Below are 19,720 nucleotides of genomic sequence, written 5' to 3'. Positions count from 1 at the left end.
TACAGCGCTAGAGTGTTTTCGTCCATTCGGACGACATGACTTAACCAGCATATCCGCTGTCTTTTAATTCGCTGAACTATGTCAATGTTGGCCATATCTCGTCCAGCTTATCGTTCTATCGAATGTGATGTATTCATATACATGAACCATCTCATATTACGGACTTTGTCTCAGGAGTGAAAAGTCACTAGAGCAAAATCTGGTGCTATGACTACGCGGAGACCTTTTTATTGGACCAACTATAGACGATACGCCTCTCAGGAGACTTGTAACTCCCATTAAGAAGACAGATATCGATTTAAGTCTTAAGAATCAAGCCAACAAACGTTCGAATCGACTGGAAAACAAGTTATGTGTCTTAAAATCTCATCACAAATACATATGAATAATGGTGACGCGTGTGGCGCCAAAAGCTGATTGTGACAATGGCAACAGCTGCCGCTAATTAGCCAACGGTTCAATAAACTGTAACGGCGCGCGGCAAATATGGCGCGAAAAATCTATTAAATAATTGGGCGCCCATTCAAAATATGTAAGTGTGTGTGTGTGAATTTGAGCGCGTGCAAGTGCTGTGTATGCGTGTGTCTGTCTGTCTGTGTGCGGACGTTAAGCGACCGCAAATTGTTCAAAACTTTCTGGCGTTTTGCAGTTGACTAGGCAAAAGGAGAGGCAAAAACTACAGCAACACACAATTATAACGCACCAAAGAGTATTTGTAAGTATGTGTGTGTAAGTATGAATTTCAATGTGTTCCCGCTTGACTGGCCGCAATATGCTAAATGAAATTTGTAGCGGGGCGTGGCGGGCGTTTGTCGAAAATTTAATTACTCGCAAAAATAAAATCGAATTGTGTGCTGCCGTTATTGCCATTATTGTTGTTGTTGTTTTTGTTGTTGATGAAAAGTTTGCCAGCGCACGGGCGGCCAGCAAAAACAATAGCAACGCCGAGTGGCGGCGAATCAAATGGACAGTTAGCACATTCATTGTCGAAGGGAATCAATTGTGAATGAGTACAACAACAACAACAATGACAAGAACAACACATGCAAAGCAATTTCGCACGATAAACGAATGTAATGAAATTAAAATGAGTTAAATTTAAATGAAATCAAGCGCGCATGAATGCGTATGCGAACAAATAGAGTGGCTTTTGCGTCGATGTTGGCGGCGTCATCTCACTGGGATGGCGGGGACAAGTAGTAGCATCGACTGTTGCTGTTGTTGCATGGGTCTGTCATTGCCATTGGCAATGGCATTTCGAGGCGATGTGGCAGGTCGCACTGTGCGGTGTTTGTTTATGCATATATTTAAGTATATAATATATACACATATATCTGCTTGTGCTGCAGTTGTCAGCCAGCAGCCATCGCACGTCATCGTCTGTTTGGCTTACGGATCACTGTGACCTAACTCAACCAATGACGTCACTGCTGCCGTCGCCTGCTTTGTCTGTCCGTGCTGTTCATCGCCGCCAAGGATTACACAATTTAAATTGTTTCTTTTGCATTTGTAATCATTTGTAAATATTCCTCGGGCCGCTGGCGTTAATGAACTTCTTTGCTTCCGTTTGCCAATTTTTTTTTTTTTTTTCAATGTTTATACCTTTGCAACAAGTTGCTGCAGAGTGTAATAGTTTTGTTCACCTAACGGTTGTAGGTGTCACCTAAAATTAATCGAGATTGAGTTATAACTGGTGATCAAACTAGAGGTACTTTTTTCAAGAGCTTTTTTTGACAGATCTACTTAATTACGAAAGCTCACGTTCTGTAAAGAATTTGTTTCGTGCGCTTACTTCTATTTATGATCAATATAATTGGTCTACAGAGCGTTCTATTCGCAACACCATCACCCATTTTGAGACCTAGCACTCATTATTGATGAATAGATCACGTTCAGTATGCAGTGAAGAAAGCATAGTCCCGTTGTTGAAAGTGTACATGAAGACCGTGGAGAGTCAATGTAGAGCCTTTAGCAGCAGTCTGGACTGATCCCAAGCGACGTTGGTTCGGTCTAGGGTCTGTTGAAAAGTTTCAAGAGGATCCAACGTTTTCAAGCCAAATTTGGTTCAGCAAGGAGACCCATTTCAGGTTCAATGGCTATAAAAACAAGCAAAATTGTCGCTTTTGGGGCAAAGAGCAACCTGAAGAGATTCAAGAGCTGCCATTTCCTGCAGAAAAAAGAACGGTTTGGTGTGGTTTGTGGCCCGTTGGAATCATCGGTCCATATTTCTTCAAAAATGACTCTGGTGGGAACGTAACGGGCAATGGCAATCGTTACAGCGCCATGATAACAGACTATTTGATACCTGAAACTCAAGCTCGTGATCCCAGCGACATTTGGTTTCAACAAGATGAAACCACTTCCTATACATCGCATCAATTTCACGTTTTGGGCCGGTCGATTGGCCACCAAGATAGGTGGTCACGCCGTCGACTTTTCCTTTGGGGCTATGTAACGTCTAAAACCTATGCGGACAATCCCACTTCGATTCAGGCCTTGGAGCAAAACATCGCATGTTACCAGTCGAAATACTCGTATGAGTGCTCGAAAATTGGACTCAACGGATGGGCCATCTGAGATGTAGCCGTGGCCAAAATTTTAAAGAGATAACCTTCAAAACATAAACAAAAACAAAACATATAAAAATTTTCCTTCAAGTGATGATAACAATTCGCCACTAAATTTGACGTTTCTGTGTATTTTCTTTCAAAAAATAGGGAGTACCCAAATGGATCACCAATTATTTTAGATAAAATCGGGTTCCCCAACTCCCAAATACTAAATATGGATAATTTCCATTTTTGTAACACTTTTTTTATCAAATATGTCGGTCACATAATACATATATACATTCATGTACACAGTTGAAATTTCTTAACTCAAACTTTTATAACTCGAAGTTTTCCATAACTCCCAACTGTTCAAATTTCATACAAATTTCCTTCCAAGAAGATATTTTTTTGTGGATTAAGGTGATTCGATTTGTATTAGATTCCGATCCTCTGGTTGACATTTTATACCTTAAGGTAGTTCTCCTCCGTTGATTCTTGCAATTTGCAAGAGTATAAAATGTTTGGTTGCACCCGAACTTAGCCCTTCCTTCCTTACTTGTTCTTCTTCTTTTTCTTGGCAATTACTCGCGCTCACGCCTTCGACTGTCTGCTTGTCTACAATGCAAAGGTGACTTGCTCGGTATTCACTTCCTACACGTTTAAAGAAAGCAAAAGTGTTTTGGGAAATTTTTTGCTATTTTGCGGCGCAGAAGGTGGAGAGGCAGTCTATGTCGTCGCTAGCTCAAGTACGCCAAATGTTGCGAAATACAGCAAATCGCAATATTTAATTTATTGAGACACCGTAAGGTGAAGCATGATCAGCTGAGACCTCGACAAGGTGAGGTTGTAAAATCTGTTATAGCTCTAGATGTGTTGCTTTGTGTACCGATTTGGACATAAGCAGAAATTTGTGGTCTATAAAAATATATAGCTTAGCTTGTAGTTCGAAACATTTCAGGTACATATATGGCGTGGTCTTCGATAATAGTCTTTTGGTACAAGAGTTAACTGGCCAATGACCACCCTTTGCTCCATTACCGATTAAGAAAATAAAAGTGTTATTTTACTACATTAATTCTTAATCGAGCATCAATCGAGTTGAAACTGGAATATAATTCGGCGGGCTGTTGTCCACACTGAAAATTTGGCTGTGTTTAACTCTGCTGGTTGTTGCCCAGGGTGTAAATTCGGTTGTGTACATTGATAAAATGGCAATCAGCTGATAAAGTTAAATCATTAGAAAAAAAAAACAATATACACATATCTTCAATAGTGGAAAGGCAAAAACTGGTTTCTCGATAATGTATTAAATTAATTTGGCTTCGCGAAAAAATTTTAAATATGGTTTCGATTGTGAAAAATCTCATATTTTGAAAACAACTGACTTAAGCGTCATTAACTTTCGAAACTGAGACGAAGGATTTAATATATTGTGGACACAGTGGCGAAATACGATCCACTAAACGGCAATTAATCTGTTTTCATCAGAGTCGAGAACGATGATATAAGGCCTTCAGAGACAGAAAACAACTACTTCGTCAGTTATTTGGTTTGGTTTTCGAAGACGGAGTTTTAATGTTGTGAATGTTAGAATGCTGAGCTTTTTTTTCTTGAAAGCTTTGCCTATTAACAATTTTTATAAGAATTTATTTAAGAATTTTTATTCTTATACTTTCGTTATCTTATAATTTATTACATATATCTTTTATTTTGCTTTTTTATGCACTGTACTGAATACTGTACTGAATACCACAAAATGCACAGAAGAAAAAGTCTAAAGCACAAAATTCGTCAAGCGACTCGGATATATCGTCTTCGGAATCACGTGGCTCTTCGCCCGATCGCAGCACACCCGATCGTCGTAAGCTGAAATTGAAAAACTCATTCACGAAGCTATTAGCGAGTATGGAACGACGATCGTCCAGCAATTCCTATGACGAATATGATGAAGACGACGATGAGAATGATAACGATGATGCGGACGATGACAACGATGAGGAGAATGAAGTGAAGGACATAGCTAAGACATTAACTAATGTCATTGAAGAAAAGGCGGAGGACGACGACATCGATGATATTTGGGCTAGCAAATCGCCAGAGTATCAGCCAGCCATGCCCACTTATATTAAAAGTCAATTTGGCAAAGACTTAACAGCCATTAAGTGTAAAGCTAAATTTCCCGAAGATGTGCCACTACCAAGCATACCGACGCGTCCGATCGCACCGGTAAAATTAAATGAAAGCAAACCTAATGCACTTATCAAGCCTCCAGGCAATTTAAATTCCCAAATAACTAAGACTAGTGATAGTAGTAGCGGTAGTAGTAGTAGTAGTAGCTTAAGCAGTGACATTGWTATTGAGGCGAATTTTAACGAAGCCGAGGACGATGATGATGATGACGGTAGCAAGACATTGCGTGAGACGGTAACCGCGACGAACATGAACTCGCAACAAGCGGCGGTAAAATCGAAAGAGCAAAATTCAAAATCTCTAAACAAACAGTTGGCGGAAATATTGGCACACAATCAGGTTTTCAAACCGAACTCCAGTAGAAACGGTTCGCAGTTGCAGAGTGTAGACTTAAATGTGAATTATGATTTCAGAAGCAAAAATTCTAGTCATACAGAAAATCAATATAACAGTTATGTTCCAAATAGAGATAATGAACTTGTCTATTCTGATTCATTATATGACATTCAGTTTAGTCGCTCAGCAGTTGGTGGCTCCAAGATCCTGATGAATTGTCATCCCTGCAGCGCAGAGGAATATGACGGCTTGGAGTTCGAGTCGCGTTTCGAGTCGGGCAATCTGGCGAAAGCGGTGATGATTACACAAACCTACTATGAGCTGCACTTGCGTTCGGATTTGTATACGAGCCGTTCGAAGCAATGGTTCTACTTTCGTGTGCGTCGTACGAGAAAGAATGTTATTTACAGGTAAGTGAGGTTATGCCTATCTTAAGAAAAAATAAAGAATGCATATAACAGCAGTCATATTTATATATTATGATCCAATGTGTTAAAAATAAAGTCAAAAAAGGAAGGTTTCACCAAACACTGAGTTAAAATTTAAAGCTTTAACTCTAAAGTCGCAGGAGTTTTTTTCAAATGTCATATATTTTTTGATGGAATATCTCTACTTCCTTGGGATACTTTCCAAAATTTTCCATAATCGGTAGTTCATTGTAATCTAACATGGGTCAGACCTTCTTGAAGCGATAACCCAATCTAGGAACCATCTCAGACATTGAACTAAGTCAGTTAAGTAATAATCATTGTTTTGAGGCAATTCAAATTCGTATATACGGTACTTTAAGCTTATTCATTCATCTAAAATATCGGGAAAACTAATATTATAGAACCTCGATCCAAGATTTAACATTCAGAACTAATTATTTTACAACAAGGATAATAAGGTAACTCTCAAGTTGGATCAATTGACACCGGAGGATATTATAGTCGTCAAATTTGGTACTTGATTCCTGATGGGATGGAAAGGAGGGATGAAGATTTTCGCTACTAATAGTGATTTTTACATTTAGACAAAGATTTTGGTTTTCCTCAATGGTTTTTAGCATATGATCTTTGAGAAGTAATTTTCAAACATGAGAGAGTTGGTTTTGGTACCGACTGCATGGAGGTTTTTCGAGATTGAAATCAAGTTCCATCTCACAAGCGTTGATTAGTTCAGAATTTCCGTACCCGATCACTTCACATATTTTTGCATAATTAAGAATCTCCAAAAAGTAGTTCCGAACAATTCAGTAGTCCCTTTTGTAGGCATAATTAAAGTCTGAGTTTCCCCCGAGTTTAAAGCAAATACCCAGTGACTGCTTCATTTTTATGAAAAACTTATTCGAAAATCTCTAAATAAATAGGAGACTTCATAATCTGAAACTTACCGATCCAAACGTGGTTAGATCTTCGAAAAAACCATCCTTGACCGCATAAAATCCGGGTCAATTTCGGTAACATAGAAACGGCTCTCATGAAAATTGTCTCCGCATGACTGCAACCACCTCTTTGCATGTGCAGCTAACCCTACACCCAACCTTTCCTGGGTTTACCATTGGGTGACGTCGATAACTTATCTGAGCCTACCACCTTACCCTAACGGAGACTAAATAACCGTTAAAACAAGAGCAGGAGGATCCATCAAATTTCTGCCGCTGGGAATCGAACTCAATGCACTCTTCCGTGCTAGAATTAAACAAGAGACTTTTTAAATTAATAATTTCTGTCGATGGGATTTGAACCCACGAGGTACCACAAATTGGAGATACCAAGTGCCTCTACACCATAGCAGGTCGGGAATAATGAGTGACTTATAGAATTTGGTCTTTGTTCGTCGAGACAGGGCTTTCTTTTATCCGAGGCTATTGTTTCCTTTTTATTGGGGGCGTTTTTTAAACGCGGAGGAATGTTTTGCACTTTCACTTTAGCTCGCCCTCAAACGAATGTTCTTTGGCTACTCAGAAGATACTTGGTCTAAGAACGGAAGTAGTGGACTGCTTCAGCCATATTTAGAAAAATCGTTTCTGGCCACTCCCAAGTGGTGAATGGAAACCTTTCTTCCTTGCGTGAGCTTCTACACATGACTTCATCCGCCCCACAAAGGAGTCTTCTAGCTTTCCGAAATGAATACTGTTCATTTTCAAATAGAAAATTTTACGAATCTACTGATTTGCCACATTCGTCCACTTTAGATTTTCAACTTAAAGCCTCAAAGAAGATTGATATGGCGTTCAATTTTAGGTATCATAAATCTCACAAACGAAGCTAACATATAAACTACTATATATTTACAAGTGTCAGTTTTCATAGATTACCAACGTCACTTGAAATTCGACAGCATTGAAAACCATTAGGAATCAATTTTCAACCATTTTCCACTCATCCTTTGATTGGAACTCGTACAGATCATACATATTCCACAACCATACATGCACCCATATCACACTCAACAAGGCCACATACATACAACGCATAGCAATGCTCCAATTTTCCACTGGTCAACGCCAACTAATTTGAAAAAAAAAAAAAATTTTTTCATTTCATTTCCGCTTTCAAATTGCTTCGTTCATGTTGCACACACGCCAACGACGCCTGCTGACGATGCTGCAACGTGTCTCTGACACCCTCCTGCCACCGTGTACAACTGTGCAACATGCAAACGGTTAACACGACACAACATGCATAACGGACCATCATCGGCATGACGCAAAAGGTTCTCCATCGTCAACCTGGTGAAATCAGATAGCCTGTACAACGATGGCATGCGCCCGCTCATGTATTCGACCATCAGCGCCAAGCAGATAAACGAGGGCTGGAGGCGTTGTGGCACAAATATCGCCTACTATCGCAATGATGATGAGTGAGTTTATTACGATGACAGACGAAGCCGCTGCCAAGCAGCCACTGCCATATTTTTGTATATATATGTATGCATACACATATGAAGATGTGTGTATGTTGGAGGCATTTCAAATGAAAATTCCAATTATAGTCCATTTTTCATGGCAATGCCTTGTAATCTCCCGTGAATGTGTTGATTTAAATTTCCCACATCCTTACTCTCTCTCCCTCACTCTCTCCCCATCTTTTATATCGCTTTGCAGCACACCATCCGAGGAGGAGGACGAAAACAGCTCCTACACGTTAACGTTTAATATTGAATTTAAACACGACAACGATACGGTTTACTTCGCACACAGCTACCCGTACACCTACAGTGACTTGCAGGTGAGTGCAACAAATTCACTTACTCACAAATACACATGAATATCCGTGTAAATATGAAAGTGTGTAGTTGGCCTGAAACTGTGTGGGCACTCGAGACCCTCATTGGCCTCTTAAGGACCTTTGGGCTGCCTTCGAGTGGGGCCAATTCGTATTTGCGACTGTGTGTGTGTGTGAGTTAATTAATAAAGCCAGACAATCATCATTTTAATACTCAATTTTCACATGTCACGGTTAATGTTTTTTTGCAGGATTATCTGATGACTATACAAAAGGATCCTGTCAAATCGAAATTTTGTAAATTAAGACTTTTGTGTCGCTCGCTTGCGGGTAATAATGTGTATTATTTAACGGTGACAGCGCCGGTGGCGGATGAGGAAGCGATGAGGGTGAGTGTGGTTGCCATATCGATATAGTAATCCATATTACTTATTTTGATATTTGTATTACAAGAGAAGAGTTTATTAAATATGTGTGTGCAATATTTTCGTAAAAGGGTTGCCACCTGTAGTTTTTTATTTTTTTATTATAAAAAATTATAAGATAAAAAACAGCGTAATGTGAAGTTACAGCGTGATTTTATTTTTTATTTTAGAAGGGTATATACATATGTTTTCACAAATTGGGCTGCCAAGTGTTCGGTTTCGGTTATTAAATATTATAAGATAAATAAGATAAAAACAGAGCAGTATGAGCTTACAGTATATTTTTTTATTTTAGAACCTTTTCGCATATTTCATTTAAGCAAAATTTAAAATAAATATTACAATATGGGCCACCAATTAGTGAGGTTTTAAAAAAAAAACATGCCCGTAAACTTCTAGTTCGAGTGTTATAGAACCAAGTTGAAAGTGCTCGAAAACGTCTAACTAACTTGATTACTATTTTGTTAGGAAAAATTATAATTTTATTAGTTTTAAAGTTATTTATCATTTATAGATTTTAAATCCACAAAGTTTTCTATTTACAAAATTGTTTTTACAACTATTTTATGAAATTAATTTTTAAACATTATTAATATTTGATTACGAATAGTTTCAATTTGTACATGTCGATAAAAATAATCGATAATTGTGTACTGATGATCGATTATATGCAATCGATAAAAATCGGTGAATTTTTTTGCTTTAATTCTCAAGTCGACCAAAACACTATATAATTTTGTCTATCGATATCTATTTTTTAAAACTATTTTCTTATTCATTTTAGTTTCTTGAGGCTTAATTTCTTTTTCAATTATTTAGTCAAGCCATAAACTTAACATCATTCGAATAATAATCGATGTTATTTTTTTGTTATTTATTTAAATTTTGTATAGTTATTTTTGTATCGATCAGCGAAAGCTTAGACAAAATAGATTAGTGATTTGTCCGCTAATTGAAATTTAAAGAAATATTGCAGGCATATTACAGGCTCTTATTCTAAAGTTAAATATTCGTATGGACCAATCATCGCTAAGAGATTTTTAAAATAAATATTAATTAAATGAAAAAGTACTAACTCATTCGAATAGGTAATCAAAATAAAGAAACAAACCCAAGGATACCCAAATAGTTTATTAATTTATTTTGTCTCACAGCAAGCCTTCTTCTTATTGCTCCATTAAGTCACTTTGCAATATTTCTCTTGCCGACCATCAATAATCTTTGTCCATTGTGTGCTATAAATTCTGTTTTTATTACTTTCTGCATGAAGCAAAGAAGAAGCAGTAGAATTGCGAAGAGAGTAGAAATTACCGCTATTATTTATGCAAAAGCATGAAATTAAATGTGCTGAAAAGTAAATGCAAAAATGTGTAGCTTTTAAAGTATTTGACGACGGGAAATCTTGCACATGAATTTTTTATGTAACTGTAAATACGAACATTGTACAAATAGCGCAATATATGTATGTAGGTATGTTATTTTATCAAAGGCATACACATCGCTGGTTCTAAGCTCAAAAATTAGTAGACATAGCTCACCAAAGTGTTTATACATATGCACATATGTATACCTAAGTGTGCGGTTGAAGTCTCTTGGAGAACATAAACGCTGACTAAAGCTGATTCTGCTGCAATGAGTTCATACATAATCCTCAATTAGCAACGTAATGACTTCCGGTCCCTTGTTGCAAGTTGCTATTTGCCGGCTTCAAGAGCTTTCGGCATACGGCATACGACTGTGCCACATGCAGAGGCAAGCAAAATTATTTCAGCAATCAGCAGGTAGCTGAATTCTCAGTAATTTTCGTTTATAAGTATGTGTATAAATATTTTTCCATACATATGTATCTACAGCATGTGAAAACAAATTACATTAGCATGACGTAATCGCATTGAAGTAGTTTATTAAGCATGCTTTTGATATACTATTGATGATCCTTATGTACTTTTGATTATAAGTCATTATCTAAACATTCCCACAACGATACGCTGTATCAAATTTACTTGCAATTTTATTAATTCATTTGAGTTATGTTTTTTGAGCAGCAGGAAATCGCCGAACACAGCACTGACGGTGATTTAATTTATGTGAATTATTTGCTACGGAATTAATGTGGAAAATTGCTACAAGCACAGGTATGCCTAAGATTTGATTCAATATTTGGAACTCTTTGAGGAGGAGGTTGGCGACCAGCTTGTTTGTGAATTAAAGCGGTTGGTATGACATTTGAGTACTTTTTGAAGTATTTTAGGAGTCAAACAAAACATTACATTTTAGTTCTTTGGAATTAGAAAATGCAAATAGTTATTGATCAGTTGGCATGGCGGCAGTTGCTATCTTCGATTCGCCACTTCTTCACCAACACTATTTGAGTTCTACTCTCTTGTCTGCAAATATTGCGAGAACAAAGATTTACAGTTGTATTCAACACAATTGGTCACTCTATCGCTAAGTAACTATAAACCTAGCTTTGACTTATACCAGCTGTTTGTTCATTTCACCACTTTTTTGACACCTATCGAACCAATTAACCAACAAAGTGTTGGTATTGAATTCACTACTAGAGACCGTGGCAGTACTGCTATCATTAGGTATAATTCGGAGCTATTCTAGCTCTACTTATATATGGTTACGTCAATCATTTGATTTATACCAGTTGTCTGTTCGATTTACTACTCTTTTGCTCGCAATTTTTTAGTTCTACACTTTTCTAAAAACATTTACTAATGAAAACAACAATAAGTTCTATTACCAATTCAACACTAGCGAGTGTAAGAGATATTATGTCAATCTATTTGATTTATACCAGCTATTTGGTCGTTTCGTTACACTGGAAAAATAGACAAATTAAAGTCTGGTTGAGAATTTCGGTATTATAGTCGATAAAAGAAGCTTTTACAGATCTTAACTGATCTTATTATGGTAAATTATCCCATAATATTTTCAGAACGATACGAGAGTGACTCAAGTTTTTCAAACTTGACAATAATTTGCTCTCATCTCTCTCCATGGCCTATTTTCAGAATTTGTTCTTATCTAAACCTTTGTTTATTCCAAAGATACACATTTTATAAAGAGTTTGAGAAAATTGTTAAGGAAAATATTCAAAATTCGGCCATTACCACGTCTTTATGGCAGTCTCCTGAAAGAGAGGTACCTCCGATTAAAAAAAAAAAAGTAAACATGATATTTTTGTCCGACTTTTTTGCAAAAAAAAAGGAAATTTTTTGTATTAAGTGGTTGTAATTGAAGAAAAAATGGTTCAATCAAGACCTTGTAAATGATGTCTCAAAACTTGCGTAAAATTTTATTAAGAACGGTTGAATAGTCGGTGAGAAATCTTGTTTAAAATTTTAACTTATATGGCTGACATTTTCAAAGCTGCATCTCCAAAACTATTATTCGGCTCAAGGGACAATAAAAAAAACTGTTTTCTCTTTGAGCCCTAAGGCTCTGTAACACCTCAAGGCATATTTTTAATATAGAATTTTTTATTCAAAATTCATAAAAATAAATATTATAAAAAAAATTAATTTTACTTTACATTTTCAGAAAAAGAAAGCAATCGTAGTCTCAGCGCGTGTACATCCCAGCGAAACGCCCGCCTCGTGGATGATGAAGGGCCTCATGGATTTCATCACCGGCGACACTTTAGCAGCCAAAAGGCTGCGTCATCGCTTCATTTTCAAGCTCATACCAATGCTCAATCCGGATGGAGTGATTGTGGGCAATACGCGCAACTCATTGACAGGCAAGGATCTGAATCGCCAATATCGCACCGTTATACGGGAAACATACCCCTCCATTTGGTATACAAAAGCCATGGTTAAAAGGTAAATTACCTTGGTTCATGCATAGATAACGGCAAAAATTATTATATTTTTCGAAACTAAAGATTTTATCTTTTCTACTATTTCTTTTCTCTTTCTTGCATATTACCACCCGCGTCTGACCACAGACTGATTGATGAATACAAAGTTGTCTTGTACTGTGATATGCACGCCCATTCGCGCAAGCACAATATTTTCGTTTATGGCTGTGAGAATAAGCGGAGTCCCGAAAAGAAGCTAACGGAACAAGTATTTCCGTTAATGTTGCACAAGAATGTGGCCGATAAGGTGGGTAGATGGCGGGGCGGGGTAAACGAAAATTATAGCTTAATAAATTTTGCCCACACCAAAAGCTACACACACACACAATCACAAGTTTACTGGTACTGGTGCTGATAGAAATGCCGTTAGCTTACTTTTTCGTTGAGCTCATTTTATTTTAGCTTTTAACAAAGCATAACCCAGTTTAAGACTCCGTCACATTATAGTTTTTGTTGCCACATTTTGCGTGCTTTTTTTCGATTTGTTTGTGCTACTTTTATCTACTCTCTGCTACTTTCATCTTCGCTTTTTACTCGTTTACTCATTACATCATCATGTTTTTAATCTGCTTTTCGCGTCTACCTTTTTGCAGTTCTCCTTTGAAAGCTGTAAATTTAAGGTGCAACGCAGTAAAGAGGGCACCGGCCGCATTGTGGTTTGGATGCTGGGCATCACAAACAGTTACACGATTGAGGCATCGTTTGGCGGCTCATCGCTAGGCTCACGCAAGGGTACACACTTTCATACGGCGGTAAGTAGTTACAAAAGTTGTGAAAAGAAATTAAAACAGAAATAATAATTAAAAGAAAAGGAGACTAAAAATTATTTTAAATGTTCACAAAAGCGGATTTGAAAATTAAAATTATTTTAAGCCAAAAATTATGGCAAAACGATTTTTGCAACTTAAGGCTGAGTGAATCTGTTTAAGATTACTTTTCAATTTGCATTTTTGGATATATTTTATAATAATAATAGATATGTTTCTACTGAAGTTGACTTTTTTTGCTCAGCGCGCCAAAATGTAGGCAACGAAATAACCCATTATTAAATGTTTGGCTCGGAGCATGGAATAGATATGATAGCATTCTATAAAATTATGATGTTACTTGCTATAAGATTCTTATGCACAAAAATACCACATTCTCCGCACATATCGTTCAGATCGGACCACTATACATATAGCTGCCATACAACCTGATCGTTCTAAATCAAATTCTTGTATGGAAAACTTTTTAATTTGACAAGATATCTGATGATTAACTATGAAATTTAGTTAAATTTTTTATCCACACCAACACCACAACCTCCGCACATATCGTTCAGATCGGACCACTATACATATAGCTGCCATATAAACTGTTCGATCAAAAGCAAAAAAGAGAATGTTTTATACGCTTTTTTGCTATAAGAAATTAACCTGTGAATACACCAGCTTGGGTGTCGCCAAAGTTAATACTTTTTCTTGTCTTTTTGCTCAGCGCGCCAAAATGTAGGCAACGAAATAGATTGTGGTTACATTTTCGCTCGAAGCCTAGCATGAATATGATTGTATTACACTTCCATCAAACATAAAAGTATTACAGTATTATACTTCCTTCAATTATAAAAATTTTTTATACTACTTATTAAGAAAAATAAAAACAAAAAAAAAAAAACAATTAAGTGTTCATCAGGAAATCTAAGCTCATGCACCTGCGGTTGGTACACAAAATAAATATGCAAATCTGATTCAAAAGTATGCAGCAAGAGTAATAGATAAACCCAGACATATAACACAATCCGTATTTCGTATCAATCCATAAAAATGTGTGTAAACATGTGCACAATTATATACACAATCATGTCTGCTAGTAAATTTCAATGTATTCGCACTCACCTTGTGTTGACCTCGCTGAAAAATAGTAAGAAAATATTAATGCAAATAACAACCAGCATATTTTAACAACTAGTAAAATGCAACAACAACAAGTACAGCAGCATCCACAAAACGCATATACACCCAGACACACACACATACACACACACACATTTATAAACCATTAGTAGTCAAGTCGCCCTCATAGTCAAGTGGCGCGCCATGGCGTATGATGAACATTGTGTTTTACTTGTATAGCGACGCAAGCAACGACACAGCTTCTCTTGTTCTATTATTGATAGCGATTTGAGGACCCGATACAACAATAACAACAACAGTATTGATGAATAGACAAGTAATAACGGCATGCTAATAAAACGAGTATATCAGAATGATAAATAAAAGAAAATTGTAGCCTTTGGCATACCAAAAACAACAATAATAGAAGAATAACACAAATTAAAGCAAACAAAAGATTGATGCTTGAAAAAAAGATTAAATTAAATCAACAAAATTTGCTGAAGGGAAATCTCAGGCAACACAATGTGTGTAAATAGGGGAGCTGTTACATGTATAATACAATGAATTTGTAGGAAAGCTTATACAAATATACAAATACATGTACCTATATAACGGTTATAGCAAAGTTTCACATGAGCTTAAGAAATTTATACAGAAATAGAGCTTGCTGCTGCTGCAGGGGTGACAAAGAATTCCATCAGCTACAATGTATGTGTGTATGTATGTATGTACGCTTATATGTATGCTTGTAGACCCTTATGTCATTTCCTTTGTTGTTTGAAATTTGTTGTTGTGGTTATTGGTTTTGCTGATGACAGCAACATGCTTCATAATGTCGCGCAAGTCATGCGGAAATTGATAATAAAAGTACTGATAATCATAACGGTATATAATGCGCACAAAACGAAACACTCACACGCATGCGTTTATCACATTAATGTTTGTATGTGGCTTTATGATGCTGCTACTAGGAGGCTGCTCCTTTGGGTTGCCATACTGGTAAACTAATAACGGAACTACACAAACGAATGTACATATGTGTGTATGTGCATATGTATGGTTGTATTTGAATGTGTAGCTCGTTGCGACCGAACTTGCAGCAATTTGTGGCATTTCTTATTGAACGACGCAAATCAGTATAGGCTTGAGATTGTAGAAAAAGGTGATTATGTAACATAAATTATGCATTAAATCGCTGGGATCTTTAAGTTGAGCAAGTCAATTGAAGAATTTATTTTATTGAATCAAAATTCAAGTAGTTGAAGTGTATTGCAATATTTTAAATTACAAAATTAGCGGACCCTCACACTAGTCGGAGAGAAATTCCATTAATGGCTACAATTGTCTAGAACTTGATGGGTCTAATCCGCGAAGCTTTAACTTTTATAGATTCCCCAATGAACGGGTCTACCGTCAATCATTGAAATCACTGCTGTTTTTTTTTTGTGCGGAAATGGATTATGAGCTTCCTTAATGAGATATCAGTCTTGAGGAATATACCATCTGATCCAATATTACCCGGACCGATAACAAAATTTTAATAAAAATTGCCTTCGAATACTGAGATCCCGATGAAGCCAGTACAAGCATGCCAACACTTAATTCAATTTTCCTTCAGCGCATTTTGGTTGCTGTTTGATTGAGGTTCAGTTTTGGAACGTCATTGACTAGATTGTTGGACAGTGTCGACGTCATCATAAACATACGTCTCATCACCAGTAATGATGCGTTTAATGAGGGTCGGGGCCTCGGCTACTTTGTCAATCCTCTCTTGGGACCTCTACTCCACGTCGCTTTTGTCAAATATTCAGATATTTTTCTACGCACCTAGCATTGACACGTTTCACATCAAAATGTTAACCTAAATGTGTTTAGAACATCCTTAAAAATCCATGAGAGTTGAGATCTTATACTACCGCTCTGGTGCCAACACGTCGTAAACTACAAAGCTTCGCTTGAATATAAAGAACGGTTGTGCCAATCTAGAAAGGAAATGTTGGTATGGTTTACTTGGGTCAATCCGAAACAAATTTCATCAGATGATATTTCCAGTTCACTAATTTTCTTTAAATTTTCGAAGAAACTTTGTGAAGAGATGAGACTCCTGTGGGCAAATTTCAGATTTATCTTGATTAAAATCATAGTGAAATAGTTTGCTGTCATCACATTCACTAAACTAAGTAAACTCAAGATTTGAGCTTTTCATCATAAGAGGAAGGGTTAGTTTTTAAAAAATCTAAAAATCTCAAATAGTGGTTATTTAAATGAAAGATTTAATGCTTAGGGAATTTTGTGTAACATAAAAACAAAAAGTGTTTAAAAAAATTGCAAAGCAATTGTAGTTAAAGAAGATGTTTGAAAGGAAAGAGCATAACAATTTGACCATCTTGATATCGCAGGTCCTACAATTGCTAATTATTGATTTCACCAAAATGTATTAAGCAGAAATTATTGTGTAAAGTGCACACTCAAGCGTTAGATGCAAAATAATTTTTTAAAAGCCGAAATTTCTACATCTATGCACATTCTTTCTCTAAATACCACATAATTTTTTGAGTCCCGAAATTTCGGGATCGACATTCGGGGTCCCGGAATTTTTGCAACAAAAAATCTTAATCATTTTTTGAATCCTGAAATTTCGTTGACTTCTCAAAAAGATGTCAAGAGAAATTATTATGTTAATTGCACACTCCAGATGTGAAAAAAGGTAATTTTTTGGAACAAAAAACCCGAAATTTTTTTAGCAAAAAACCAAATCCATTATTTAATAATATTCGTTGCATATCTTTGAAATAGTTTAACGTGGTTTGGAAAACTACTTTACTACTCAAACTTATCACTCAGCCTTCGTATTCCATACACTAGTACTTACTATTTGTTCATTTGTTCATATAAGCATTAATATAAATATGTATGTATTTAAGCAACCGTTGGTAGCGGTCATCTGAGGACATAATCAGCTTACACCGCAGTTAAAATATACGAACAAACAAACATGCAGACAGACGGAAAATCGCTCGAAACGTATACACACAAGAAATGACAGACTAAGCACAAAGAGAAATAAGCAAAAGTCAGAATCGCACACATACAAACAGACATTTATACTCCTCTAAACATACATACATATATAGCTACTTCCATATATACTTAAATACGAATTTGATACTTAGAAAAGCAAGTCCAGAGCAAAGCGACTTAGAACATGAAGAGCAGCATGTGCATTTGTGCGTAAAAGTACTAATGGCTTAAGTTTCGCTCTGAACTTGACTGCTTATTTTGGTATTATATACATACATACATACATATGTATATACATATACTAGTATATAAGAGGCAATGAATATTCCCGAGCAGTGCGAAGCCAAAGATGGCACAGGCAATATGTGCGTCTAATGGAAAAGTTGCACAAAGTTCTCAAAGTAAAACTGAAAGTAATTAAAGTAAGATATTGTAAGTCCTTTAAAGTATTTGAAATTGCAAACGAGTGTTTTGAACGGCTTAGCAACTTTTTTCGGTTGTTGTATTTGTAGTTGGAATTATGTGCATACAATGTAATTATACATTTATGTAAGGATTACTCCACAGTGGTTTGTACAAGGGATTTTTACTTTATTTTATTTTTTAGTTTATGCTTTCGTTTTGTTTTTTTTTTTTTATTTAAGCTGAAACTTAGGGGTTTCATATTTTAGTAAGGCTTATTAGCTGTTGTATTGGAAAAATAACTAATAGACATTTCAAGCTAATAAATTAAATACTGGAAAATTTTTTTGAAGTTCGATATTTTTGGACTAGAGCGGCACTATTTCAGGATCCCGAAAATTTTCGGGACTTAACGGATTAGAGAAACGAAAGTAATATTTGAAGCTTATAAATTAAATATTATATTTATTTTTCAAATTCGAAATTTCGGTACCTGAGCATCGCATTTTCGGGATTCCGAAATTTTTCGGCAATTAACGGGATTAAGTTTATTGGAGGAATTAAAGAAATATTTGAAGCTTATAAATTAAATACTAGACAAAATTTTCAAATTCAAGATTTCGGGATAATCGTGCCAAAATTTCGAAATCACGAAATTTTTCGGGACTTAACAGAATTAAGGTTATTGGGGAAGCGAAAGAAATATTTGAAGCTTATAAATTAAATACTAGAAAATTTTTTCAAACACGATATTTCTATGTTGTGCAGCATTTTCGGGATCCCGAATTTTTTCGGGGCATAACGGCATTAAGTTTATTGGAAAAAATCATGGTCTAATGGAGACAAAAATATATAGAACCATGGACATACATATTTATATTTTAAAGTCATATGTATGTATGTAGCTTTGGGCGACTTTAGAATTTGAGTAGGACGATTTTAAATATATTTAATTAAGTTAAAATCGTAAGAAACCATCGATCCAATTAAAATATAATCAATATGAACGAGAGCATAAAAATTCTTTACTATTTAAGTTTCGGGATCCCGAAATTATAGTCCCAAAAATTTTACGTAAATGTTTGAAAATATAACTATATGACGAGCCGAAGGTCCTGGCAGCCAGTGCTCCTTTTTTTCGTGTAAATAAAATAATTGTATTATTTTTTTTCACATTTATAAATAAATAAATAAATAAATAACTATATGATCAATATTATATAACATTTAATGCAAAATCCAAGCTTAGCTTCACAGCTTTGATTGAGTAAATAATTACGTTTGCCTTGCGCTCTCTTTGCAGGATTACGAGCACATGGGGAAAGCATTTTGCGAAACATTACTCGATTATGGCGATGATACACCGAATAAAGTAAAGAGAATGACCAGACACATGAAACAAATTAAAAGAATAAGAAAACGTGAGAAACGCGAGAAGAAAGCATTGAAATTGAAGAAAATGGCCGAACAGGGATGTATAATCGCTGAGAAACTCGAGGTTAAGCGTACGGGGAAGAGTGTTTCCTAAGAGCAAGAGAGAAACAAATTTATTTTAATGAAACCAGGTCAAAAGCCGAATTATATAGGCTTCTCAAAAACAATAAAAAACATAAATAATAGCAGAAGATGTAGATGCATGTTGTTGCTTCCAGTTGGGAAGCTTAGGTATTTCGATAAGTAGAAGAGTTGACGGATGCTGTCAGAGACGTAGTGTATGTGTTGTTGGTGTGCTATAAAATTTGGTGCGTTTGAGTTGTGGATTTGTATTTTTGTTTTAATTCAGTTTTAAATTTTTGTTTACTTTTTAATTTTTTTTTATTTTAATTACCTTTTT

At 35.9% G+C, this 19,720-nt stretch overlaps 1 protein-coding gene across 4 annotated transcripts in view; it reads left to right on the top strand.

Annotated features, from left to right (window-relative positions):
- The window catches only part of LOC108975843 (cytosolic carboxypeptidase NnaD), a 145,654-nt gene that overhangs the window by 111,984 nt on the left and 13,950 nt on the right, over positions 1-19,720 (top strand). For 3 of the 4 annotated variants that reach the window (XM_018944596.1, XM_018944594.1, XM_018944597.1), the window contains exons 4-11: positions 4,317-5,488; positions 7,779-7,925; positions 8,170-8,293; positions 8,542-8,679; positions 12,268-12,548; positions 12,674-12,833; positions 13,180-13,338; positions 19,190-19,357. In XM_018944596.1, the coding sequence (XP_018800141.1) occupies positions 4,317-5,488; positions 7,779-7,925; positions 8,170-8,293; positions 8,542-8,679; positions 12,268-12,548; positions 12,674-12,833; positions 13,180-13,338; positions 19,190-19,357 (2,349 nt within the window). The remainder of the gene's footprint in view (positions 1-4,316; positions 5,489-7,778; positions 7,926-8,169; positions 8,294-8,541; positions 8,680-12,267; positions 12,549-12,673; positions 12,834-13,179; positions 13,339-19,189; positions 19,358-19,720) is intronic. The other variant, XM_018944595.1, reaches the window with a different exon arrangement.

Source organism: Bactrocera latifrons, unplaced genomic scaffold (assembly GCF_001853355.1).
Source record: "Bactrocera latifrons isolate USDA-ARS-PBARC rearing strain unplaced genomic scaffold, ASM185335v1 scaffold_7, whole genome shotgun sequence".
NCBI classification, from domain to species: domain Eukaryota; kingdom Metazoa; phylum Arthropoda; class Insecta; order Diptera; family Tephritidae; genus Bactrocera; species Bactrocera latifrons.
This window is presented reverse-complemented; position numbering and strand designations above follow the sequence as displayed.